Consider the following 22,420-nt stretch of genomic DNA (forward strand, 5'->3'; position numbering starts at 1 on the left):
TCCAGACTCAAATACACAGACATCATAGAGAATATTAGATTGTGTATTTTCATATATATGTACAGATTTTCATTGAACCACCTCAGACAACACCACACAATACATAGTTCATAGAGGCGACACGACACATATGACAGCAGTAGGATACAAAGGATCAGAACTCTTGTAGAAGAATAGGTTTTTTTTTTTGTCCTCGCGTCCAAACGCACGAATCACGATGACAGGAAATGCAATCCAGTTCTCGCCCTCAAACAGGCTTCTGTCATCATAGTTACAATCACATGAACATTGTGGCAACCTTTCGTGAAAGATGGACATTGCCCAATCAGGACAGACCTCCATCACTTGTGTCCAATAGAAAGAGGTTTACAACCCAGAAGGACCACCTTTTTGTTATACATGAGCCCATGACATTATCATTGTGTCAGCTCACCTCGTCACGGTTTACAGTAGGCATACATTTATTTTTTTAAATCCAACAAAGACCTGTGAATATAAGTTAGTATGTGTTCAGTTAACAAAACCCACATCCCAAACAGCATTCAGTGAGGATTCACACAAGGGGGTTTGTCTCAGAAGTCTACAATAGCGTCCTTTTCTCATCTCCTTCCTTCACCTGCACTAGTCTGCAACAGGTGGATAGGTAAGATGACACTCTCCTGTCCCATTTGGCCCATAGGGCTTTCACCTATCCTGGGATTTCAGATCAGTGCAGATGAAGGAGAAATGCAAAAGGGGACGAGGAAAGGAGACTACTTTTGACTATTAAAATGCAGCCACCGACTTAGTTCCACCGCCAAGGACTATTACTGCAAACAGCGTTCCTCTAAGGCCTCTCAAATCATCATCACAAGAGCACAACAACCCAAGGCCCCTTTAAGAGCTCTCCCATTTTAAATAGATGTATTTATCAACCATTTAGGACAGGTCCCCTTTAACGAAAAAGTGCTCAACTCATAATATACGTATATATATATATATATATATATATAAAAACTGCATTTGATATGTCCAACGATTAACTTAAAATGCACAGACTGCTTGCTTTGTTGAAAGCAGCCTGGTTTGATGCATGGAATAAAATAATTCATGACTAAATTCACCACATTTCAACAGGATCACAATCAGTGGTGTCCCAGTTTGGTCAGGTCAGTAACATGATGGAAGGGAACCCATTGATGAAGTCAGAGGGGTTATTACAAAACAGGAACACACAGGGCTAAAGTCACCAGACACCGGGCAAACTAACTCAATCAATTAGGATTGTGCTGACATTTCAATATGCACATGTGTATACTACTTCACATTCATTCACCAGTATATATCGACCAATCACTCCCTTACAGCAAACCATTCAGTACATATGCAGGGGAGTTACTACAATGAGGAAGGTAGCCGTGTGTAACCGTCACCCTCACAGCACAGGCTTGTGTGTGGATAACAATCCCTAACCAGACTAATTGCCTAAACACAATCAACCCCTCCCTTTTCAAACTGGTCGTTGAATTGGATTTCGTCTCAGAAAATACCCTTTTTTCTTTAGGTCAGATGTTAGAAACTGCAGAATTGCTAGTAACATTTCACCGCACCCACTATAACATCTGCTAAACTGTGGACGCAACCAATAAGCTTTGATTAGATTTTCACTTCCATCCAGTTTCATTTGGATTCATCTATTCTGTAAGAATATTGACACTTATGACATCACTGTTGAATCCTTATCCATCATCTCATTCAAGGCAGAGAACAGAAAACATGGGTACTAAAAATCCCAAAATAGAGTGGGGTGTTACTGAGGAGACCGTTTCCATGGAGACTTGGCCTTTCTGCCCGTGCGGTTTAGCCGGCGATTCTACAGCTCTTCTGGATTGTCGTCCTCAAAGCAACAGGACCCCACTAAAAAGAACCACGTTGATATGATATAGCAGGCTGCTGAGGTGGCAGCATGAATAACATGTGTTAGCGCTGGGCTACAAAGGAATTGACTGAGAAAGACTGGTCTCCATGCCACTGCTCATCCTAGCACATAGAACAGGGAGAAGAGATGCATTCTAGAATAAACCTTTCACCCCAAAGTGTCTCTGGTAAGAAACCATATGAACCCCCCACAAACATTACTGAGGGCAGAACCCAACGTAAGTGTCTTCTTTTTTCCTCTCTCTCTCCAGTCAAGACGGTTTGGAATCCACGTGCAGATTGAAAAGCTGGGTCTTCAGTGTTCAGTCCGATGGGAGCTTAGAAGAACCACACTGCAACCCAAACCACAGAAGATTAAAATACAAATAGCAACAAATATCAAGTGAATTTCATAATTTTCACAGTCGGTCCAAAAAGTGGATTTGTCTTTCTTCTTGTTTGCAGTTCAAAAGTACACCTCCCCTTTCATCAGTCTGTCATCATTAAAAGAGGGGAAAGTTGTTTTCAGCCAAATAGGTCTTTCAGGTCGTTGTTGATGGACGAACTGTGTCTGAGCCCACCACCCGCGTTCATTACGGGAGCGGCCGTGGGCTGAGAGAAGTTCTGTGGGCTGAAGAAAGGGTTGGCCTGCATCCCGAATCCGCTGGTCACCCCTCCCATGGCTAAAGGCGCGCCCTGCATCGGGGCAGTCTGACTGGGCTGGGCTGAACCAAACTGATTAAGCCAGGGGGTGGCGGTGGTCCCAGGGGTGAGCTTGGGAGGAGCCATTTGGTTGAGGCTGACTTTGGGCTTGTTGGAAGTGAATAAGGAGTCCAGGGCAGACATGTCAGGGGTGTTGGTACTCCCTTGGTTGTGGGTCAGGGCGCCAAAGTTAGGGGTGCTGGTGGTGGTGGCCATCCCTCCGTAGAGGCCGGGGCCGGGGGGGCGCATGCCCTGCACACCTGTCTGGAAACTCATGGTTGGGTTGTAGCCGTTGCTGGCCATAGAGCCCATGGGGGTGGTGGAGGGGTAGGCTGAGATGGTGCTGCCCTGGATGAGGCCTGGTCTGGGGGGAGAGGTGAGGGACAGGCTGCCCAGGGATGTCATATTGTTCAGCAGGCAGCTGGTCAGGTCCTTGGCCTGCCAAACACATCAGGTCAAATCAGCTTATCATCTCAATAACAAATAGGTGGCAGGTTTGAAGTGGAAACTAAAGCAGATTACATCACTCTAAACATCAAACTAATAAATTATACAGATATATTGTAATTGTTCTATATGAGGAGTTCAAAACGTGTAACCATGGATGGCTACCAAGTAAGGAACTATACATTTTCACATGAGTATGTGTGAGAGTATGTGTGAGAGTATGTGTGTGAGTGAGAGTGTATGTGTGTGAATGTGTGTACGTATGTGTGAATGTACGTACGTACGTATATATATATATCTACTACCTGGGTAGAAGGAGTAGCTGGTTTGATACTCTGGGGGGCTAGCGCTGGCTGGTTTCTTAGTTTGGCTGCCTGTTCCTGCTCCTTGGCTAACCGCTGCTTCTCCTCCAGAGTCAGAGACATCTATAGAGGGAGAAAGGAGGAGAGGGACAGAGCGGGAGAGAGGGAGAGAAGAGAGGAGAGGAGAGAAAATAGAGAGAGAAGAGAGAGAGAAGAGAGAGGAAGAGAAGAGAAGAGAAGAGGAGAGAATAGAGAGAAAAGAGAGGAGTGAAAAGAGAGGAGATAAGAGAGAGAAAAGAGAGAGGGAAGAGAGGGAGAGGGAGAATAGATGAGAGAAAGAGAGAGGGGAGAGAATAGATGAGAGAAAGAGAGGGGAGAGAATAGATGAGAGAAAGAGAGGGGAGAGAGGAGAAGAGAGAGAAGAGAAGAGAGAAAAGAGAGACGAGAGAGAGGAGGGAGAATAGATGAGAGAAAGAGAGAGGGGAGAGAGAGGAGAAGAGAGGAGAAGAGAGAGGAGAAGAGAGAGGAGAGAAGAGAGAGAAGAGAGAGGAGAGAAAATAGAGGGAGAGGAGAATAGATGAGAGAAAGAGAGGAGAGAGAGGAGAAGAGAGAGGAGAGAGGAGGAGAGAGAGGAGAGAGAGAATAGATGAGAAAAAGAGAGGAGAGACGAGGGGAGAGAGAGGAGAAGAGAGAGGAGAGAGAGGAGAGAGAAGAGGGGAGAGAGAAGAGAGGAGAGAGAAGAGAGGAGAGAGAAGAGAGAGGGAGAAGGGAGAAAGAACACAAAACCTTAATAATAACCCCTTATCCCTGAAATATACACTAGCAGCTATACAAGGTTAGGATAGATAAGATGGGTTTGGTAACGTTCAATCACAAAAAGAGAGTCAAACAGAACATGCACCACCCAGCTAATTTAACAGGAACGTTAACAGACTTCCACTGCAATACGTTTGCTCCAGTCTGTGCCTACTGAATAAGATGCAGAGGACGTACTCTGTTGAGTTGGGGAGCTGATGCAGAGTTTCCGTTCGCTTTCCCATTAACCCCTGCACTCCCAGAACTCCCTCCAAAGACATCATCAATCTGGAAAAAGACAACGGTTTCAATAAGCAATAACACTAACCCACGCCAACATGCATCTTTATGATACATTTGGCCTTATAAGTGGATGAAATCACATACATCAAGTCTTCATTAAATCAATCCTTCATGCATTTGCCTCATCTGGGCAATCGCCTCTCCCCTCGTTGTCAAGGAAATGACCTCTCACCTGGTTGCCAGGGCTAGGGGTGCGCTTCGTCTCTTCCGATTGGTTGGTCTGACTAGTATTAATATTCATACTCCTGAGGACAGACAGAATAGCTCAAACTAATTCATTCAGCCGAATTTGTCTCGCACAAACATAATCAAACATTACGCAACCCTCGTCTTTCTAATCAGATTGTGAACATTAACTTGCATCACATCTTTCCTGAGTCATTGCTGACTAATAAAAGGACAAGTAGGAAGATAGTAAATACAGAAAGAACAGAAGTCTAAAACATTATATAGTGTGTAGAGCCCTGTGAGTGTGCATGGGGAATAAAATACAAATGTCTGACCATCTCTATGCACACTCACAGGGCTCACACTAGGCACACAGACACTCCAACACACAAACCTATACATATCTACCTCTATCCCTACTGGAACTGACCCTGAATATAGTAACCTTACCCCTATACATATCTTCCTCTATCGATCCAGTATCCCTACTGGAACTGACCCTGTATATAGTAAGTAACCTTACCCCTATATATATACAGGGGGGCAAAAAAAGTATTTAGTCAGCCACCAGTTGTGCAAGTTCTCCCACTTAAAAAGATGAGAGGCCTGTAATGTTCATCATAGGTACACTTCAACTATGACAGACAAAATGAGAAAAAAAAATCCAGAAAATCACATTGTAGGATTTTTAATTAATTAATTTGCAAATTATGGTGGAAAATAAGTATTTGGTCAATAACAAAAGTTTCAATACTTTGTTATATACCCTTTGTTGGCAATGACAGAGGTCAAACGTTTTCTGTAAGTCTTCACAAGGCTTTCACACACTGTTGCTGGTATTTGGCCCATTCCTCCATGCAGATCTCCTCTAGAGCAGTGATGCTTTGGGGATGTTGCTGGGCAACACGGACCTTCAACTCCCTCCAAAGATTTTCTATGGGGTTGAGATCTGGAGACTGGCTAGGCCACTCCAGGACCTTGAAATGCTTCTTACGAAGCCACTCCTTCATTGCCCGGACAGTGTGTTTGGGATCATGGTCATGCTGAAATACCCAGCCACGTTTCATCTTCAATGCCCTTGCTGATGGGAGGTTTTCACTCAAAATCTCACGATACATGGCCCCATTCATTCTTTCCTTTACACGGGTCAGTAGTCCTGGTCCCTTTGCAGAAAAACAGCCCCAAAGCATGATGTTTCCACCCCCATGCTTCACAGTAGGTACGGTGTTCTTTGGATGCAACTCAGCATTCTTTGTCCTCCAAACACGACGAGTTGAGTTTTTACCAAAAAGTTATATTTTGGTTTCATCTGACCATATGACATTCTCCCAATCTTCTTCTGGATCATCCAAATGCTCTCTAGCATACTTCAGACGGGCCTGGACATGTACTGGCTTAAGCAGGGGGACACGTCTGGCACTGCAGGATTTGAGTCCCTGGCGGCGTAATGTGTTACTGATTGTAGGCTTTGTTACTTTGGTCCCACCTCTCTGCAGGTCATTCACTAGGTCCCCCCGTGTGGTTCTGGGATTTTTGCTCACCGTTCTTGTGATCATTTTGACCCCACGGGGTGAGATCTTGCGTGGAGCCCCAGATCGATGGAGATTATCAGTGGTCTTGTATTTCTTCCATTTCCTAATAATTGCTCCCACAGTTGATTTCTTCAAACCAAGCTGCTTACCTATTGCAGATTCAGTCTTCCCAGCCTGGTGCAGGTCTACAATTTTGTTTCTGGTGTCCTTTGACAGCTCTTTGGTCTTGGCCATAGTGTAGTATGGAGTGTGACTGTTTGAGGTTGTGGACAGATGTCTTTTATACTGATAACAAGTTCAAACAGGTGCCATTAATACAAGTAACGAGTGGAGGACAGAGGAGCCCCTTAAAGAAATTACAGGTCTGTGAGAGCCAGAAATCTTGCTTGTTTGTAGGTGACCAAATACTCATTTTCCACCATAATTTGCAAATAAATTCATAAAAAATCCTACAATGTGATTTTCTGGATTTTGTTTTCTCATTTTGTCTGTCATAGTTGAAGTGTACCTATGATGAAAATTACAGGCCTCTCTCATCTTTTTAAGTGGGAGAACTTGCACAATTGGTGGCTGACTAAATACTTTTTTGCCCCACTGTATCTACCGCTATCAGTCCAGTATCCCTACTGGAACTGACCCTGTATATAGTCTGCATACTTACTTTATCGTGTAGTTGTTATTTTTTAAATCTCATGCGTTTTTGTTCTAACTTGTTATTTTTAGTAAAACATTGCTTTGGATTCATCATCATTGATTTTTAGTAAAACATTGTTATTGATTACTGCATTGTTGGGGTTAGAGCTGCAAGAAAGACATCTCACTGTACTGGTGCACCTGACATTAGAACGTCAGAGGAAGACAGGAGGGAGTGATTTGACTGATACCTCTGTTGTTCCTGCATGCTGTGTAGCTGCTCCAGTTTGGTCTTGTGCTCTGCCTCCATACGAGTCAGCATGTCTTTGATCACAGCCATGAAGGAGTTAAACTGAAATACACAGAGAGAGGGTGGGAATACAACCTGTGTGTGTGTGTGTGTGTGTGTGTGTGTGTGTGTGTGTGTGTGTGTGTGTGTGTGTGTGTGTGACCTACCTGGTTGAGATTGAGGTTGTTGTCTATACTGAGCGAGACTAGATGAGGCAGACTCTTGGCAGCTAGGTGCTCTTTGGGGATGCCCAGTTTCTTATGGGAGAAGGTACACTTGTAGATCCCTATGGGAGGAAACGACCATTCCACAACAGATCAGAACCACAACAATCAACAGAAAAAGCAGCAATACTGTTAAAGCGATAGATCATGTTAAGTGTTAGCCTATTTCAAATTTGTCATTTGATCCTAGGTGAGTTGTGGACTCCTTTGATCCTAGGTGAGTTGTGGACTCATTTGATCCTAGGTGAGTTGTGGACTCATTTGATCCTAGGTGAGTTGTGGACTCATTTGATCCTAGGTGAGTTGTGGACTCATTTGATCCTAGGTGAGTTGTGGACTCATTTGATCCTAGGTGAGTTGTGGACTCATTTGATCCTAGGTGAGTTGTGGACTCATTTGATCCTAGGTGAGTTGTGGACTCATTTGATCCTAGGTGAGTTGTGGACTCATTTGATCCTAGGTGAGTTGTGGACTCATTTGATCCTAGGTGAGTTGTGGACTCATTTGATCCTAGGTGAGTTGTTGACTCATTTGATCCTAGGTGAGTTGTTGACTCATTTGATCCTAGGTGAGTTGTTGACTCATTTTATCCTAGGTGAGTTGTTGACTCATTTGATCCTAGGTGAGTTGTTGACTCATTTGATCCTAGGTGAGTTGTGGACTCATTTTATCCTAGGTGAGTTGTTGACTCATTTGATCCTAGGTGAGTTGTGGACTCATTTGATCCTAGGTGAGTTGTGGACTCATTTTATCCTAGGTGAGTTGTTGACTAATTTTATCCTAGGTGAGTTGATTCATTTTATCCTAGGAGATTCTAAAATGATAGAACTCAACAGTACTAATCATTTTTCTGTTGAGATTTTCTTAGTTTGCTTTTTTTCAAACAATCCCTAGGACTATCATCTAGATTCTTAGACGTTCCGTTACCTAGAACCCCCATGAGTACGGCTGGTTCTCTGGAGGGGATCTGTTGCAGGAAGGGAAGGATCTCGTCAATGACATACCATTTGTCCAGGTACTCCAGAATCTTCCCCAGGCACACCAGGGAGTTCACCCTCACCTACACACACAGGTCAAACATACGCACACACAATCAGAATATTTCTGTCACCTGTCAATCAATGGTCAGTCAAAAACAACCATGTGCATTTGATCAACACACACACAGAGAGAGAGAGACAGAGAGAGAGAGAGAGAGAGAGAGAGAGAGAGAGAGAGAGAGAGAGAGAGAGAGAGAGAGAGAGAGAGAGAGAGAGAGAGAGAGAGAGAGAGAGAGAGAGAGAGAGAGAGACAGAGAGAGAGAGAGAGAGAGAGAGAGAGAGAGACAGAGAGAGAGGATGAGAGAGGATGAGAGAGAGAGAGAGAGAGGTAGTGAGAGAGAGAGAGACAGACAGAGACAGACAGAGTCAAATGAAAGCGAGAGACTGACTGCAAGTGAGGAGGTCTGTAGACAGGCAGACTTGATGCGGGGGATGAGTGCGTTCTTCATGGAGGGATACTCAATCAGGTTGGCGAAGGTAGGGATTATGTTCAAACACAGCTCCTGGGGGGGAGGCACACAAATATATGGCACAACATTGCTGATGACTTAATGGCAGGGGTTTCCGTAGAATCACATAGAGCCTAGAACTCTCAAATAGACATTGGGATCATAGCAAAGCCAAAATATTGTCTGTCTTGGTCAGGCGTATTATAGAATCTCTATGGAGGTTCCCATGTGAGCTTTACAGAGTTGGTTGAATGTGCTGCTAACCGCTGGTCCAGGGTCAGATTTTTCTTATCCTCTCAATGGTTAGTTTAGGATTTGGGGACAGGAAATGAGATTCTAGAGCTGTGGTTACAGGCAACTTGTACCACAATTAGTGTTTAGAGGTTAACGCTGCAGTTCTCTTCCTACACTTGACTTCCTTCACTACATCACTCATTTGGAGAGGTAAATAGAGATGTCTGTCTTTTACAGTGTGCAGTACCTGGCCAACAAATTACGCATTAAATCAAGGCAGTGTATTTTTAACGGGCAGGAAATGTAATGGCAACGGACGACAGTATACTAATTTACACTTACCTTAAATCACACTCAAACTAACTTTAACCTCAATCCTAAACCTTATTTCATTAGTATTGCAGTTCTCTTTCTGCCGGTGGAGTAAACCCTTTGTAAACCCATGATGTGCCTGTCCGTGGTACCTGTATCTGGATGGAGGGGGCCTCCAGGGCTCTGTAGACCATGGGCAGAACGCTGTTCTTAATGTCCTCCGGTGGGGTCTTGGTCAGCAGCAGGTCCATCTTTTGCAGGAAGATCAGCAGGATCTGAGAGACACAGAGGGTTAAACGCGGTTCATCCAGGCTTAATGATGGGAGAGCGACAGAAAAAGAGAGAGATGGTTAACTACCAGTGAAATGAAACTAGGAATAAAGTGAGCTCTTTTTTTAAGCATTAGAGTGTCACACACACAGTCTTAGCAACTACGCTCAGCAAAGACCACTCACCATATTGCTTGCCTGAAGGCGTGGAAAGGAGAAGAGAGAGAAACAGTATGATATATACAGCCCTGTCACCAGATAAAGCATATAGCATCCTCTAGTCTTATCTAACCATACCATCCCTGTAATACACATCAAGAAAACATAGAAGGTAGGCCTGAAAACTGGGTATGGGGATACACTGTATGTGTGTGTCCTTTGTATCCTGAGTGTGTGTGTGTGTGTGTGTGTGTGTGTGTGTACCTGGACAGGCTCCTGCTGCTTGAACACAGGGCTGAGGTCCGGCAGGATGAGTCTGACGTACTCGTCCTTGGTACACTCCTCTGCGATCAGCAGCACGTTGGGCAGGACGAACGGCACCATGTCTGGGTTTACAAACTCTGAGGTGAGGGCTGGGAGGATACGATACACCACCACTCTCTGGGGTGGAGAGGAAGAGACAGGACGCAAAGAGGCTAGGAATAGTGGCTTTAATCAGAATCATTTTTATTAAATCACCTTTGAGCACATATTTGCAAAATGACCAATCCCAATTTGACTGGATTATTGAAGACCACGTTCCAAACTACCTGTCCACTGAGCATGAAGCATTCTACTGGAGGAATGTACAACTAGGACACTAAAATGACCTGTAAGAGCAACACACACACAGTGAACACTAACCTTGGGTAGCTTGGGCAAGACCTTGGGCAGGTTTTTGTAGAACTGGGACTTCTGCAGATTGTCCCTCTGGAAGAGGGAGTCAAAGTAGGCCAGCGTCACCGCCCCCACGTCATCAAAGAAGGGGATCTGAAGCACCCAGACACAGAGAAGGGATTATTACACTCAACTGGGTGGTAATGGCATAAAGCAGGATCAATGACTTAATCTTGCTTCAATTCTCTGAAATCACTTTTTAGGAAAACGATCTTGAAAACAGGCATTCAACCAATATTCAACCGACGACACATATTCAAGTTTAGCTTTATTGATGAATCAGAAAATCTAAATCTATTTATCAGTTAGCTGACTTGGTGAGCGGGTTTTAATATGTAAAAGTCTTGTGTATCCTGTTGTATTAGTGACATAAGTTCATAGTTGGTGACAAGGGGGGTGATCTGACCTTGGTCATCTGGTCAGCGTCAGGCCGGACATTAGGTGTGACACTCAGCAGCATCTTGACGTGCTCCCTCACCTCCTCAGGAATCTTATTCAACATGGTGGGGCTCAGTCTGCTGAGCTATGGACAGACGGGGGGGGAGATGAAAGAAATCTACTAATTCAAAAAGTATGGAATCAATGAAGCATTACAAATATTGCAGTGCACTTGGGCATTAATATCTCTGTCCTTTTCTCCCCAGAATGCTAAATAAGACGTGATGCATTCTGACTAAAGGTCTGCTGTCTGAATGAGGTCCTTGGGTGCTGTGCTATTTTTTTACTAGCAATCAGGTGGACTTGTTCTGGCCATCAAGCCTTCCTCTCACTCCCTGCCCCCTCACCTGGTCCAGCTGTCGGCTGAAGCTCTTGAAGATGTCGTGCTTGTTGACCTGCAACACCGGCTTGCCCTCGTTGAAGACGGCGTGCATCACCACGCCCAGCGAGTACATGTCCGAGGCGGCGTCGCAGCTCACAGACAGGATGTACTCGGGGGCCAGATACTCTGGGTTGGGCAGGCAGAGCGGTGGCAGGTTGGGCTCCCACTCCTTACAGGAATACTTGGGCTGAGGGAAGGAGGGAGGGAGGTGGAGACAGGTATGTAAGGATATATACAGATACACACAGAGGAAGAGATACATACAGGTGCACACAGGCAGATGCGCTGAGCGTCTAACCTCGGCATCGGATGGGTTGATGGAGGAGATGCTGAAGTCAAAGCCCATGATCTTCCAGGCTCCGCTCTTGTTGAGGATGATGTTCTCCAGACACAGGTTCCCATGGACCATCTTCACCCCGCTGTGTAGGAATGACAAGCCCTCCGAGATCTGAGGGAGATGTGAAGGAGGAGGAAGAGAGGGAGGGAGAAGGAGGAGAGAGAGTAGTCAGAGGGAGATGAAGGAGGGGGAGAGAGAGGGAGGAGAAGAGAGAGAGATGAGAGTAGTCAGAGGGAGATGTGAAGGAGAGGGGAGAGAGGGAGGGAGAAGAGAGAGAGAGAGAGAGTCAGAGGGAGATGTGAAGGAGGGGAGAGAGTCAGAGGGAGATCAGAGGGAGTGAAGGAGGGGGAGAGAGAGGGAGGGAGAAGAGAGAGAGATGAGAGTAGTCAGAGGGAGATGTGAAGGAGGGGGAGAGAGAGGGAGGGAGGGAGGGAGAAGAGAGAGATGAGAGTAGTCAGAGGGAGATGTGAAGGAGGGGGAGAGTGAGGGAGGGAGGGGAAGAGAGAGAGGGAGGGAGGGAGATGTGAGGAGGGGAGAGAGAGGGAGGGAGGGAGAAGAGAGAGAGATGAGAGAGTAGTCAGAGGGAGATGATGAAGGAGGGAGATGTGAGGAGGGGGAGGGAGGGAGGGAGGAGAAGAGAGAGAGATGAGAGTAGTCAGAGGGAGATGTGAAGGAGGGGAGAGAGAGGGAGGGAGAGGAGAGAAGAAGAGAGGGAGAGAGAGAGAGAGATGAGAGTAGTCAGAGGGAGATGTGAGGAGGGGGGAGAGAGAGGGAGGGAGGGAGAGGGAGAGGGAGAGAGAGATAGTCAGAGGGAGATGTGAAGGAGGGGGAGAGAGGGAGGGAGGGAGAAGAGAGAGAGATGAGAGTAGTCAGAGGGAGATGTGAAGGAGGGGGGAGAGAGGGAGGGAGGGAGGGAGAGAGAGAGAGTAGTCAGAGGGAGATGAGAGTAGTCAGAGGGAGATGTGAAGGAGGGGGAGAGAGGGAAGGGAGAAGGAGGAGAGAGAGAGAGGAGAGAAGGAGAGAGAGAGGGAGAGGGAGAAGAGAGAGAGAGAGTAGTCAGAGGGAGATGTGAAGGAGGGAGAGAGAGAGATCAGAGGGAGAGTGAAGGAGGAGGGAGAGAGAGGGAGGGAGGGAGAAGAGAGAGAGAGATGAGAGTAGTCAGAGGGAGATGTGAAGGAGGGGAGAGAGAGAGATGAGAGATGAGAGTAGTCAGAGGGAGATGTGAAGGAGAGATGGAGAGTCAGAGGGAGAGGGAGGGGAGAGAGAGGGAGGGAGGGGAGAGAGAGAGATGAGAGTAGTCAGAGGGAGATATGAAGGAGGGGGAGAGAGAGGGAGGGAGGGAGAAGAGAGAGAGATGAGAGTAGTCAGAGGGAGATGTGAAGGAGGGGGAGAGAGAGGGAGGGAGGGAGAAGAGAGAGAGATGAGAGTAGTCAGAGGGAGATGTGAAGGAGAGGGGGGAGAGGGAGAGAGAGAGGGAGGGAGTAGTCAGAGGGAGATAGTCAGAGGGAGATGTGAAGGAGGGGGAGAGAGAGGGAGGGAGGGAGAAGAGAGAGATGAGAGTAGTCAGAGGGAGATGTGAAGGAGAGGGAGAGGGAGAGACAGGGAGGGAGGGAGAAGAGAGAGATGAGAGTAGTCAGAGGGAGATGTGAAGGAGGGGGAGAGAGAGGGAGGGAGGGAGAAGAGAGAGAGATGAGAGTAGTCAGAGGGAGATGTGAAGGAGAGGGAGAGGGAGAGAGAGGGAGGGAGGGAGAAGAGAGAGATGAGAGTCGTCAGAGGGAGATGTGAAGGAGGGGGAGAGAGAGGGAGGGAGGGAGAAGAGAGAGAGGGAGGGAGAGAGAGATGAGAGTAGTCAGAGGGAGATGAAAAAGATAAGGAAAAGAGGCATGAAGCAGATAAAGATAGGAGGAAAGACAGTGAGCAGAAAGACAGTGAGCAGAAAGACAATCTGTGATATTAAATAAAGACTTGGGGATCAGTAAAGTACAGTCTGATTACTTCCTCTCATCTCACATGTCCCAGGCATTTTAGAAGACGTACAACAACAAAAAAACATTCACGCCATAACACACAAATTCAAGCTGTACTTGACAGAGGTTTTTTTCCAATCCAGAACCATTATGTAGCGTTGACATATCACAGCATTCCTCCTCAATCTGCAGCTCAAACAATAAAGCGCACTCCCAAATTACCACTCCCAAATTACCACTCCCAAATTACCACTCCCAAATGACCACTTCCAAATTCCTAGACAGAGCTATGGATGCAAGGACTGACCATCCATTATATCAACATTATAATTTTAACCATGTTTAAAACCTAGTGTTTGTTTACAATAACAAACTAATTAGTAAAACAAGCTTTGGGTTCTGACGGGGCACGACAGTTGAACAAAGCTCATAAGGCATTTATAAGTTATATTCTTCAAGAATCAATGGGTAGATAATTGATTTATGCATTGCTTTTTTTATGTATGTAGCAATCACAGATTGCACCTTTAAATAGCTGTGTGACTAAGCAGGGGAGTACAATCTAATCAATTATCCCAAAAAATATGCCTGGGACACAATTTAATAAACAGAAAGCGAGGTGTGGTTAGTTCAATTGGGTTTGAAACATACATCTGCCAAGCAATATACATAGCAACAAGACGTGTGTGTGTGTGTGTTCATTTCAGACTACGTGTGTGTATGTGCACAATTGCATGTGTGTGTATTGGGTCTCACCTGCAACAGGCCATACTTGGTCTCCACGTCGTACAGCTTGTAGTCCTTGATGTCTGTGGGCACGGGGCTGGGCAGGTTGTCCCACTGACCCAGCACATTGGACAGACTGGCAAACACTGGCTCTGTACAGAACGCCAGGCAGTCCCTGAAGGAGGGAGAGAGGAAAGTGTCAATTATTACAAACAAACAACTATGAAGAAAGAAGGAGTGTGTTAAAAATGACACAAAAGAGGAACAGTAAGATAAAGAACCAAAGAAACGGGAGATGGTGAACTAGACTTCCTCTAGTTCACCATCTCCCGTTTCTTTTGTTCTTTTGATTGAGTAATAAAAAGGTAGAGAAAGAGTGAGAGAGAGAGAGGTAATGTGAGTGTGAGAGATATCAATTAGGATCTGGCTAAAAATACATGAATCAGTTATAGAACCCATTGCCCTTTATGGTTGTGAGATCTGGGGTCCTCTCACAAGACAAGAATTCACAAAATGGGACAAACACTAAATTTAGACTCTGCATGCAGAATTCTGAAGAAATATCCTCTGTGTACAATGTAAAACACCAAATAATGCATGCAGAGAAGAATTAGGCCAATTCCCTCTACTTATCAAAATCCAGAAAAGAGCCGTTCAATTCTACAACCACCTAAAAGGAAGCGACTCCTAAACCTTCCATAAAAAAAAGCAGTCATCTTCAGAGAGATGAACCTGGAGAAGAGTCCCCTAAGCAAGCTGGTCCTGGGGCTCTGTTCATAAACACAAACAGACCCCACAGAGCCCCAGGACAGCAACACAATTAGACCCAAACAAATCATGAGAAAACAAAGAGAATTACTTGAACAGAGCAAACTAGAATGTTATTTGTCCCTAAACAGAGAGTACACAGTGGCAGAATACCACAAACGTAAGGAAAGCTTTGACTATGTACAGACTCAGTTAGCATTCCAATAAAGCCCCTTGAATTGAAATAGAGCGTGAGTGGGTACCTCTTGTTCCACTTCCTCTGGCAGGTGTATGTATTATTCAGTACCAAGTCTGTAGAGCTAGGCCCAAAACTTTTCATCACATCTTGCTGCATGTGTGTATGTGTCATCTGTCGTGTGTATTTATCCATTTTTTGCATGGGTGTGTATGCATGACTTCCTTGTGTGTATGCATGACGTGCGTGTCTGTGTGTGAAGGCTCCTAGCAGAACTCGGCTTGGCGAAGTGAACATCTGTGCTCACATACTCCCTTAAAATACCCTCACTTGAAAAAAACTTGAAAAAAAGTGCCAATATTACTGTTAGTCCCTCTTGAGACACTGTAGCAACTAGTACACATCCTTAAAATAGTCTGAATTAATCTAAGATAACTCAAGAGGTCTGTAATTATAATTGACATTTTTGCAGAGGAGGTCTTAGTCTCACATTTTTACATCTAACCAAGATGTTTGGAGGAGTATTTCTCAAGTGGAAAGAATTTGCATGAAAACGATTAGTCTGTCGTTGAATGACAACAAACACTTCATTGAAGAATCCCTACTGTTGACCAATCACAGACGAAGGGGCGTAAACTTCAGCTACCAAACTAAAAAAAATGGTGTGCTCGAACAGCCGCAAAAAAATCCTGCAGAACAACAAAACCAACAAAAATGTCACAAAATGTAGTCAGAATTTACACGCAAACTGTTTGGACTGGGAAGCAGACGGTAAGCTTAACCCACCTCGACTCCTCCAGTGGGTGCTGGACAGTGAGCAGACGAGGGTGACGCAGTCTGGTGAGCTGCTGCACACCTTTCTTCAGAGACTCAATGATCTGGTCCTTGTCAAACTTCTGATACTTCTCCACCATCTTCTTATCAAACACAAACACAGCCACCTCCTGGAAGAACAAACAATAAGACAGGAATTACCATCTGCATCAGGACAACCACTGACAGTTTGTCAGTTGGAGATGGTAAAATGAGTCCCATCTATCCTTTGAACAAATTGTGGAAAACAAATGTGTAAGTTCTCAGGCTGCCCAAGGACTGGGTTGGGAGACATTGTTCTAGTTAAGTATAGAACAGTCCATGAAGCCCCCAGGCAGCCTCACCTGTTTGGTTGACTTCTTGGTTCCGTTGTAGATCCTCCAGCACATGCCGGGCCCGCCGCTGGCGATGTGGCGGCCCACCTCAAATTCCCGCGTCACCGGGTTGCCCATGACGGCGCTGGTCATGTCGGCCGTCACCTTGGTGACAGTGCTCTTGAGCTTGTTCAGCATTGACTCCATGGTGACTCAGCCTGACCTTTGACCCCTGGGGCGGAAGAGAGACAGAGGGTACAGGTATATGGTATTCTGAAAAAAAGGCTTAACACACACACACCCTTTCATATGGAGAAAAAAAAATAGACTATTAGCAACACACATTGGCAGCTCGCCACCGAGAGCAAAATCACAAAATGTTGCACATTAAAGTGTCCTGTGATGGCTGAAGACAGAGCGTGTACCACACACAGTACTACAGAGTACACACAGTGGGCAAGTGTGATTACACAAACACAAATCCCAACAAATCTCCTAAATCAGTGACTTAGAAGTGAGAGAGACAGATCCGAACAGGAGTCAATATCTCTGTATTATTAGTATGCATTGTCTGCACTCGCGTTTGACAAATCCTGACAAGTGCTGTCCAAACCCCCGCACGACAACAATAGATTCAGAGTGAATGAACACATTCAGACATAATATCCTATTAGCATATCAAGCAGTGGGTCTGCGTCTCAAATGGCACCCTATTCCGCATTTAGTGCACTAGGCCCTGGACAAAAGTAGTGCACTATATAGGGCATAGGGTGCCATTTGGGACACATGCTGGAGATGTGGGTTCACACGCCAAACAGACTAGTGAGGAAGCCATTGACCCCATGTTTAATTATAAACCTTATTGAGTCACTGTCTGAAGCCTCTATCTGTCCTGTCGGTCTCCTGCAGGCAGGGTATAACATCATTGCTCTCCTCAACACCTGGGCTTGGTGCTGATGTTGTTGCCAACAGCCATAATTGAGTCAGTGGACACTGCTGGACGTGGACTGAGCCAAGGGCTTTAATCTTGAGCAGGGAGGGAACCAACCGGTCTATAAAACCCATTACTTAATCAGCCTCTTCCCCACTGTGTGTGTGACTAACTTTCTGTCTCTCATTACTGCCTAATCCATCATGTCCCAAACACTGTGGATCACACACTAGAAAAAAGCAATGATTCACACATCGGTCACCATAACAATGAACTGAAAATTCTGTCCCAAACTAAATGTGTGGACTAGGGCTACGCCACTGCTTATAACTAACTAGAAGTTAAATATAACTACATGAAATGTAAGACGTATCAAATAAATTACATCCAGCTCAGGGCTCCAGCTATGCATTTTGCTTTCTAACTTGCTATCTAAGTGGCTAGATGTCAAGATCAAGCTGCTTGGTTACAGAAGAGACATCCTGAATCAAGATTGATGTTGCCTAAAAAGTATCAAAGTCTACATCTGTCTGCTTGTGAAAAGATTTACACAATATCATTCCTGAATGCAATCGTGTCATTTCAATTTCCAGAATCTCGCCTTACTGTGCTATTGAGATCTTCACATTGATTACACATATTGAAATAGAGCTGAATGAATGTATGAATTAGACCAAAATACGTCTGCAAGCTTGGAGACCTAGCTCCTGTATATCCTAAGCAAAATGCCATGCAATGTTTGAATATGATATATCCAAAGTATCTATCTGTCTCTCTGGATATTGTATAAGTTAGGCTACATTTAACACTCCACTTCAACATGGACCTTGTGATCTCATAACATTGTTATCAATTTAGCTACTTGTTACAATTGGTTACATTTATTTCCCACTGGAAATGTGAATGTGCCAACCACATCGACTTTACCCGTCACCTCATTGTCTGTGTAACTAAGTAGCCAGATCACGTGAAACGTGTAGGGTGGCTGAAGCTGAACAAACACAAGCAGTTAGTCAACGTTAGCTGGCTTCTATGATAGGCTATCCATAACAGTGCGTCTGCCGACGGCCAGTTCAGCAATTGCGGAAGGAACGCGGTTGTGTGACAGGGTTAGAGCTTGCAACACCATGTAGCTAGCTACGATTATCTTCCAGCTAGCTAACGTATTGGCGAAACCAATACCTGTCCTGTTTGTTTAACCGGTTTTTGTTAATGTGACTACCCAGTTAGCTAGCCGCATAACCTGACATGGATAGCTAGTTATCTATCGCATAGCAGTAGGCTAGGTAGGAAGCTAGTTAAAAAGAGACGTCACTTTTGACGTTTGTTGAAATGCCGTGTTGTGTTGCGTTTCTGGGTCAGAATCTGACTATATCATGCTTACCTGTGTCACGAAGGGAATGTCAGTGGTTTTATGATTCCAAGTACTATTTAAATTGAAAACCAGCTGTCAGTGATGGCTGTGGTACACAGCCTCCATCTCTTCCAGTCCAAATTTCTGGTTGACTTCTTTGCTGAGCTAGCTTGCCACTTACTGTAAACGTCACTTCCGGCTACTCAGATAAGTGCCCTTTCTGTTAATTTAGGAGCACTTCATGATTTAACCCACATATGTCAGAGTCAAGGCCCGCGGGCCACATCCGGCCCGCGAGAAGGTTTTTTACGGCCCCTGGGATGATCTTGATTTATTATTAGAACCGGCCCGCAGACCGCAGCAAGCCGGCAGCCCGCAGATCTTTTACACGCACCAATACTACATTTCCCACAATGCAACGGTGACGCACCGAGCAGTAGGCTGCTTCATTTCAATATTTATTGGCACAGCAGTTGTCAGCATCACAGTAAAATTAACTTTCAGATACCCATCAAAAATGGCAAAACGGAAGGTGGACACTGAGAACCGGGGGTTTCAAACAAGGTGGGAGTCGGAGTATTTGTTCACGGAGGTAGCTGGAAAACCTGTGTGTCTTCTGTGTGGAGAAAGTGTGGCGGTACTGAAAGAGTATAATCTGAGACGACATTATGAAACGAAACACGCGGACAAAAACAAGGCTCTGTTCAAAAAAGCCAAATCACAAGGCCAGGCTGCTGTCAAGGCCAGTTTTATTTTGGCAGAAGAGATCGCTAAATCAGCCCGGCCATTTACGGAGGGGATTTCATCAAAAACTGCATGATTAAAGTTTGTGACGAAGTTTGCCCAGAAAAAGGCAACTCTTTTTAAATGTGAGTCTGAGCAGAAACACCATTGCCGAGAGAGTAGACCAGTTGTCCATCAATCTAAAAGAGCAGCTTGTGAAAAAGGGAAAAGATTTCATTGCATATTCCTTGGCTGTGGATGAGAGCACCGACATTTCTGACATTGCCCAGTTGTCAATTTTCATCCGCGGAGTGGACTCCAGCCTAAGCGTGACAGAGGAGTTTTTGGCTTTACGTCCTATGCATGGCACAACGACGGGGCATGATTTGTATGAAGAGGTGTCAAGATGTGTAAATGAGATGGAGCTGCCTTGGGAAAAACTCGTGGGTTTGACAACCGACGGAGCACCTGCGATGTGTGGACACAGGAGCGGACTGGTGGCGAAGATACGGGAAAAGATGCAAGAGGAAAACGCGACAGGTGAGCTGACAGCTTATCATTGTATCATACACCAGGAAGCGTTGTGCGGTAAAGCCTTGAAAATGGAGCATGTAATGAGCATCATCACGCGCACAGTTAACTTTATCAGAGCCAAAGGTTTGAATCACCGCCAGTTCAAGGCATTTCTGACGGAGTTAGAAACGGAGCATGGTGATTTGCCTTATCACACAGAGGTGCGATGGCTAAGCCAGGGAAAGGTGCTTCAAAGATGTTTCGAGCTTCGTGAGGAGATTTGTCTGTTCTTGGACAGCAAAGGGAAAGACACAACACAACTCCGAGACGAAATGTTTCTGTGTGAAATGGCTTTTCTGTGTGACATTACGAGTCATCTGAATGCAATGAACTTGCAGCTGCAGGGTCGGGATCGTGTCATCTCTGATATGTACAGTACAGTGAAGGCATTTAAAACCAAACTGACTCTGTGGGAGACGCAGATGCAGAAAGAAAATTTGAGCCACTTTCCCAGCTGCCAGACCATGAAAGAGAAGCTCTCTACCAGTGCGTTCCCGAGCGCACAGTTGGCTGATAAAATAGGTATGCTTGCCGCTGACTTTCGACGCCGATTTGCTGACTTTGAAGCACAAAAAAGCAGGTTGGAACTGCTCGGTAACCCATTTGCTGTTGACGTGGAAAGCTCACCACCAAACCTCCAAATGGAGTTGATTGACCTCCAATGCAATGATGCACTGAGGGCAAAATATGCGGCAGTGGGTGCTGCGGAGTTCGCCCGTTTCCTCCCCGACACAATGCCCCAGCTGCGCATCCAGGCTGCTCAAACGTTGTCTATGTTTGGCAGCACATACCTGTGTGAACAACTGTTTTCTTTGATGAACTTGAACAAAACATCACACAGAAGTCGACTTACTGCTGAACACCTCCACTCAATTCTGAGGATTTCCTCAGCTCAGAGCCTTACCCCGAACATTGATGAACTTGTGGAAAAGATGGGACACCACCAAGTATCACCCTCAACCTCAAACAAGTGAACATTACTGTGCAATCACATAGAGTTTTTACTCAGTTCAAGTTTAAAAGTTAAAGTTTAATATTTGTTTTCACTGCATGTTACTTCTCCTTAAACAAAGTGTTGTTTTTGATTAATAGATTTTTGCACTTTATTTTATTGTATTTCAATCCAATTATATTTTTAAAATATTTCAGTTGAGTGGATGATAGAAAATTGCTATTATTGTTTTTTTCTTTGAAGTAAATTTAGCCCACTTTTGCTAAAATAGAAAATATAGGCTACTGATGGTGCCTTGAATACCGGTTTCTTTCATTTAATGTTCATGTTATGGGGATTTTTATATAAAGGAAATTTGTCTTTTGTGTCTGTTGAAAATTAAAGATTACTGACAGAGCCATAAGAAAATATTGCTTTATTTATCTGATCATATTGGAATATATTTGTTAGGTTTTCAGTAGGTTCAATTAGGTTCACTAGACTATATGCGTCATTTAAACATTTTTCAATGAACATTCGAACAGTCCGGCCCTCGGCTTGTAGCTAAATTTTTTATTTGGCCCTCCGTCCATTTGACTTTGACACCCCTGATTTAACCCTTCTATATAGTGTTTGAATATTTCATACATATCTATATATATCCAATGGTTGCTCAAATGAGAACTGGAACTTCCAATTATGTTTAATGAAAGTCTTATTGTACTGTATTTAATACAGTTTTTCAACAAAGTGCATTTCAAAACAATTCAAGCATTAAATATAAAACCTGAAATGGGCAACGTTACAGATCATGTGTACTATTCTGTTGACTAAGATATGTAAAGCTCAAAACTAGGCAGCAACATGCAGTACAGAAAATGCTCTAGAATTTAAAACAGTACCAATGATGCAACAACTTAATTAACAATGTAACTCATAAAAAGTAACCCAGGTGTATTCACTAGGAACCATACAGAGGAAAACAGAAACAAACAGGGACCCATTTGAATTTGTCCAACAGAAACTTACGTAGAATGTATGCACACATGACTGTAAGTCGCTTTGGATAAAAGCGTCAGCTAAATGGCATATACTACTATACTAAACTCATTTTCGTTGCACAACTTTTTCCTAGGGTGTGCAACTAATCAATACACCCCTGGATTGTATGATTTACACTCATTTCAATAAGTTAATTCACGTAACCTTCAAGTTAAGCTAAAAATATGGCACTTATTTGAGACAAAGCATTCATTTGTAAGACCACCAACAAACTACAAAATAAAACACTTTTGGCTGCATTTTAAACATTCCACCTTGTGATTAAACTTGCAAACCCATGCAATCAAAGCCTATTACAATCCAATAGAATAGTTAGTGTCATTAATACCATTTCAAATAATTCAGTTTGTGAATAACATTTACCAGCATTATTCCCTTTAGTTATAAGATGCTACATTTACCAGCAAACATGTTCTTGACAGCAGCATGATTCCCTTTACCAGTTATAAGAAACA

At 44.5% G+C, this 22,420-nt stretch overlaps 1 protein-coding gene across 1 annotated transcript; it reads right to left on the reverse strand.

Annotated features, from left to right (window-relative positions):
* Positions 1-27: 27 nt before the first annotated feature.
* On the reverse strand, positions 28-18,861 carry LOC118392609 (SCY1-like protein 2). Its single transcript, XM_052505634.1, has 18 exons — positions 18,707-18,861; positions 16,422-16,623; positions 16,051-16,208; positions 14,352-14,496; positions 11,590-11,739; positions 11,257-11,478; positions 10,878-10,994; positions 10,439-10,564; positions 10,019-10,195; positions 9,479-9,601; positions 8,721-8,834; positions 8,219-8,351; positions 7,235-7,353; positions 7,030-7,130; positions 4,618-4,690; positions 4,341-4,430; positions 3,351-3,470; positions 28-3,036 (listed from the first exon to the last, which is right to left on the reverse strand). The coding sequence occupies exons 2-18, from the start codon at positions 16,596-16,598 to the stop codon at positions 2,422-2,424; spliced, it is 2,760 nt and encodes a 919-aa protein (XP_052361594.1). The 5' UTR covers positions 16,599-16,623; positions 18,707-18,861; the 3' UTR covers positions 28-2,421.
* Between the last annotated feature and the right edge of the window lie 3,559 nt (positions 18,862-22,420).

Source organism: Oncorhynchus keta, unplaced genomic scaffold (assembly GCF_023373465.1).
Source record: "Oncorhynchus keta strain PuntledgeMale-10-30-2019 unplaced genomic scaffold, Oket_V2 Un_contig_2440_pilon_pilon, whole genome shotgun sequence".
Classification (NCBI taxonomy): Eukaryota; Metazoa; Chordata; class Actinopteri; order Salmoniformes; family Salmonidae; genus Oncorhynchus; species Oncorhynchus keta.

What these genes read in the sequence shown, in the direction of transcription:
- LOC118392609 (XM_052505634.1), bottom strand. Translation starts at nt 16,598, where the DNA reads ATGGAGTCAATGCTGAACAAGCTCAAGAGCACTGTCACCAAGGTGACG. An exon ending in CCAAGAAGTCAACCAAACAG is followed by an intron (nt 16,209 to 16,421) that starts GTGAGGCTGCCT and finishes TTGTTCTTCCAG; the next exon opens with GAGGTGGCTGTGTTTGTGTT. An exon ending in CCCCTAGCCCTGGCAACCAG is followed by an intron (nt 4,431 to 4,617) that starts GTGAGAGGTCAT and finishes GTCTTTTTCCAG; the next exon opens with ATTGATGATGTCTTTGGAGG.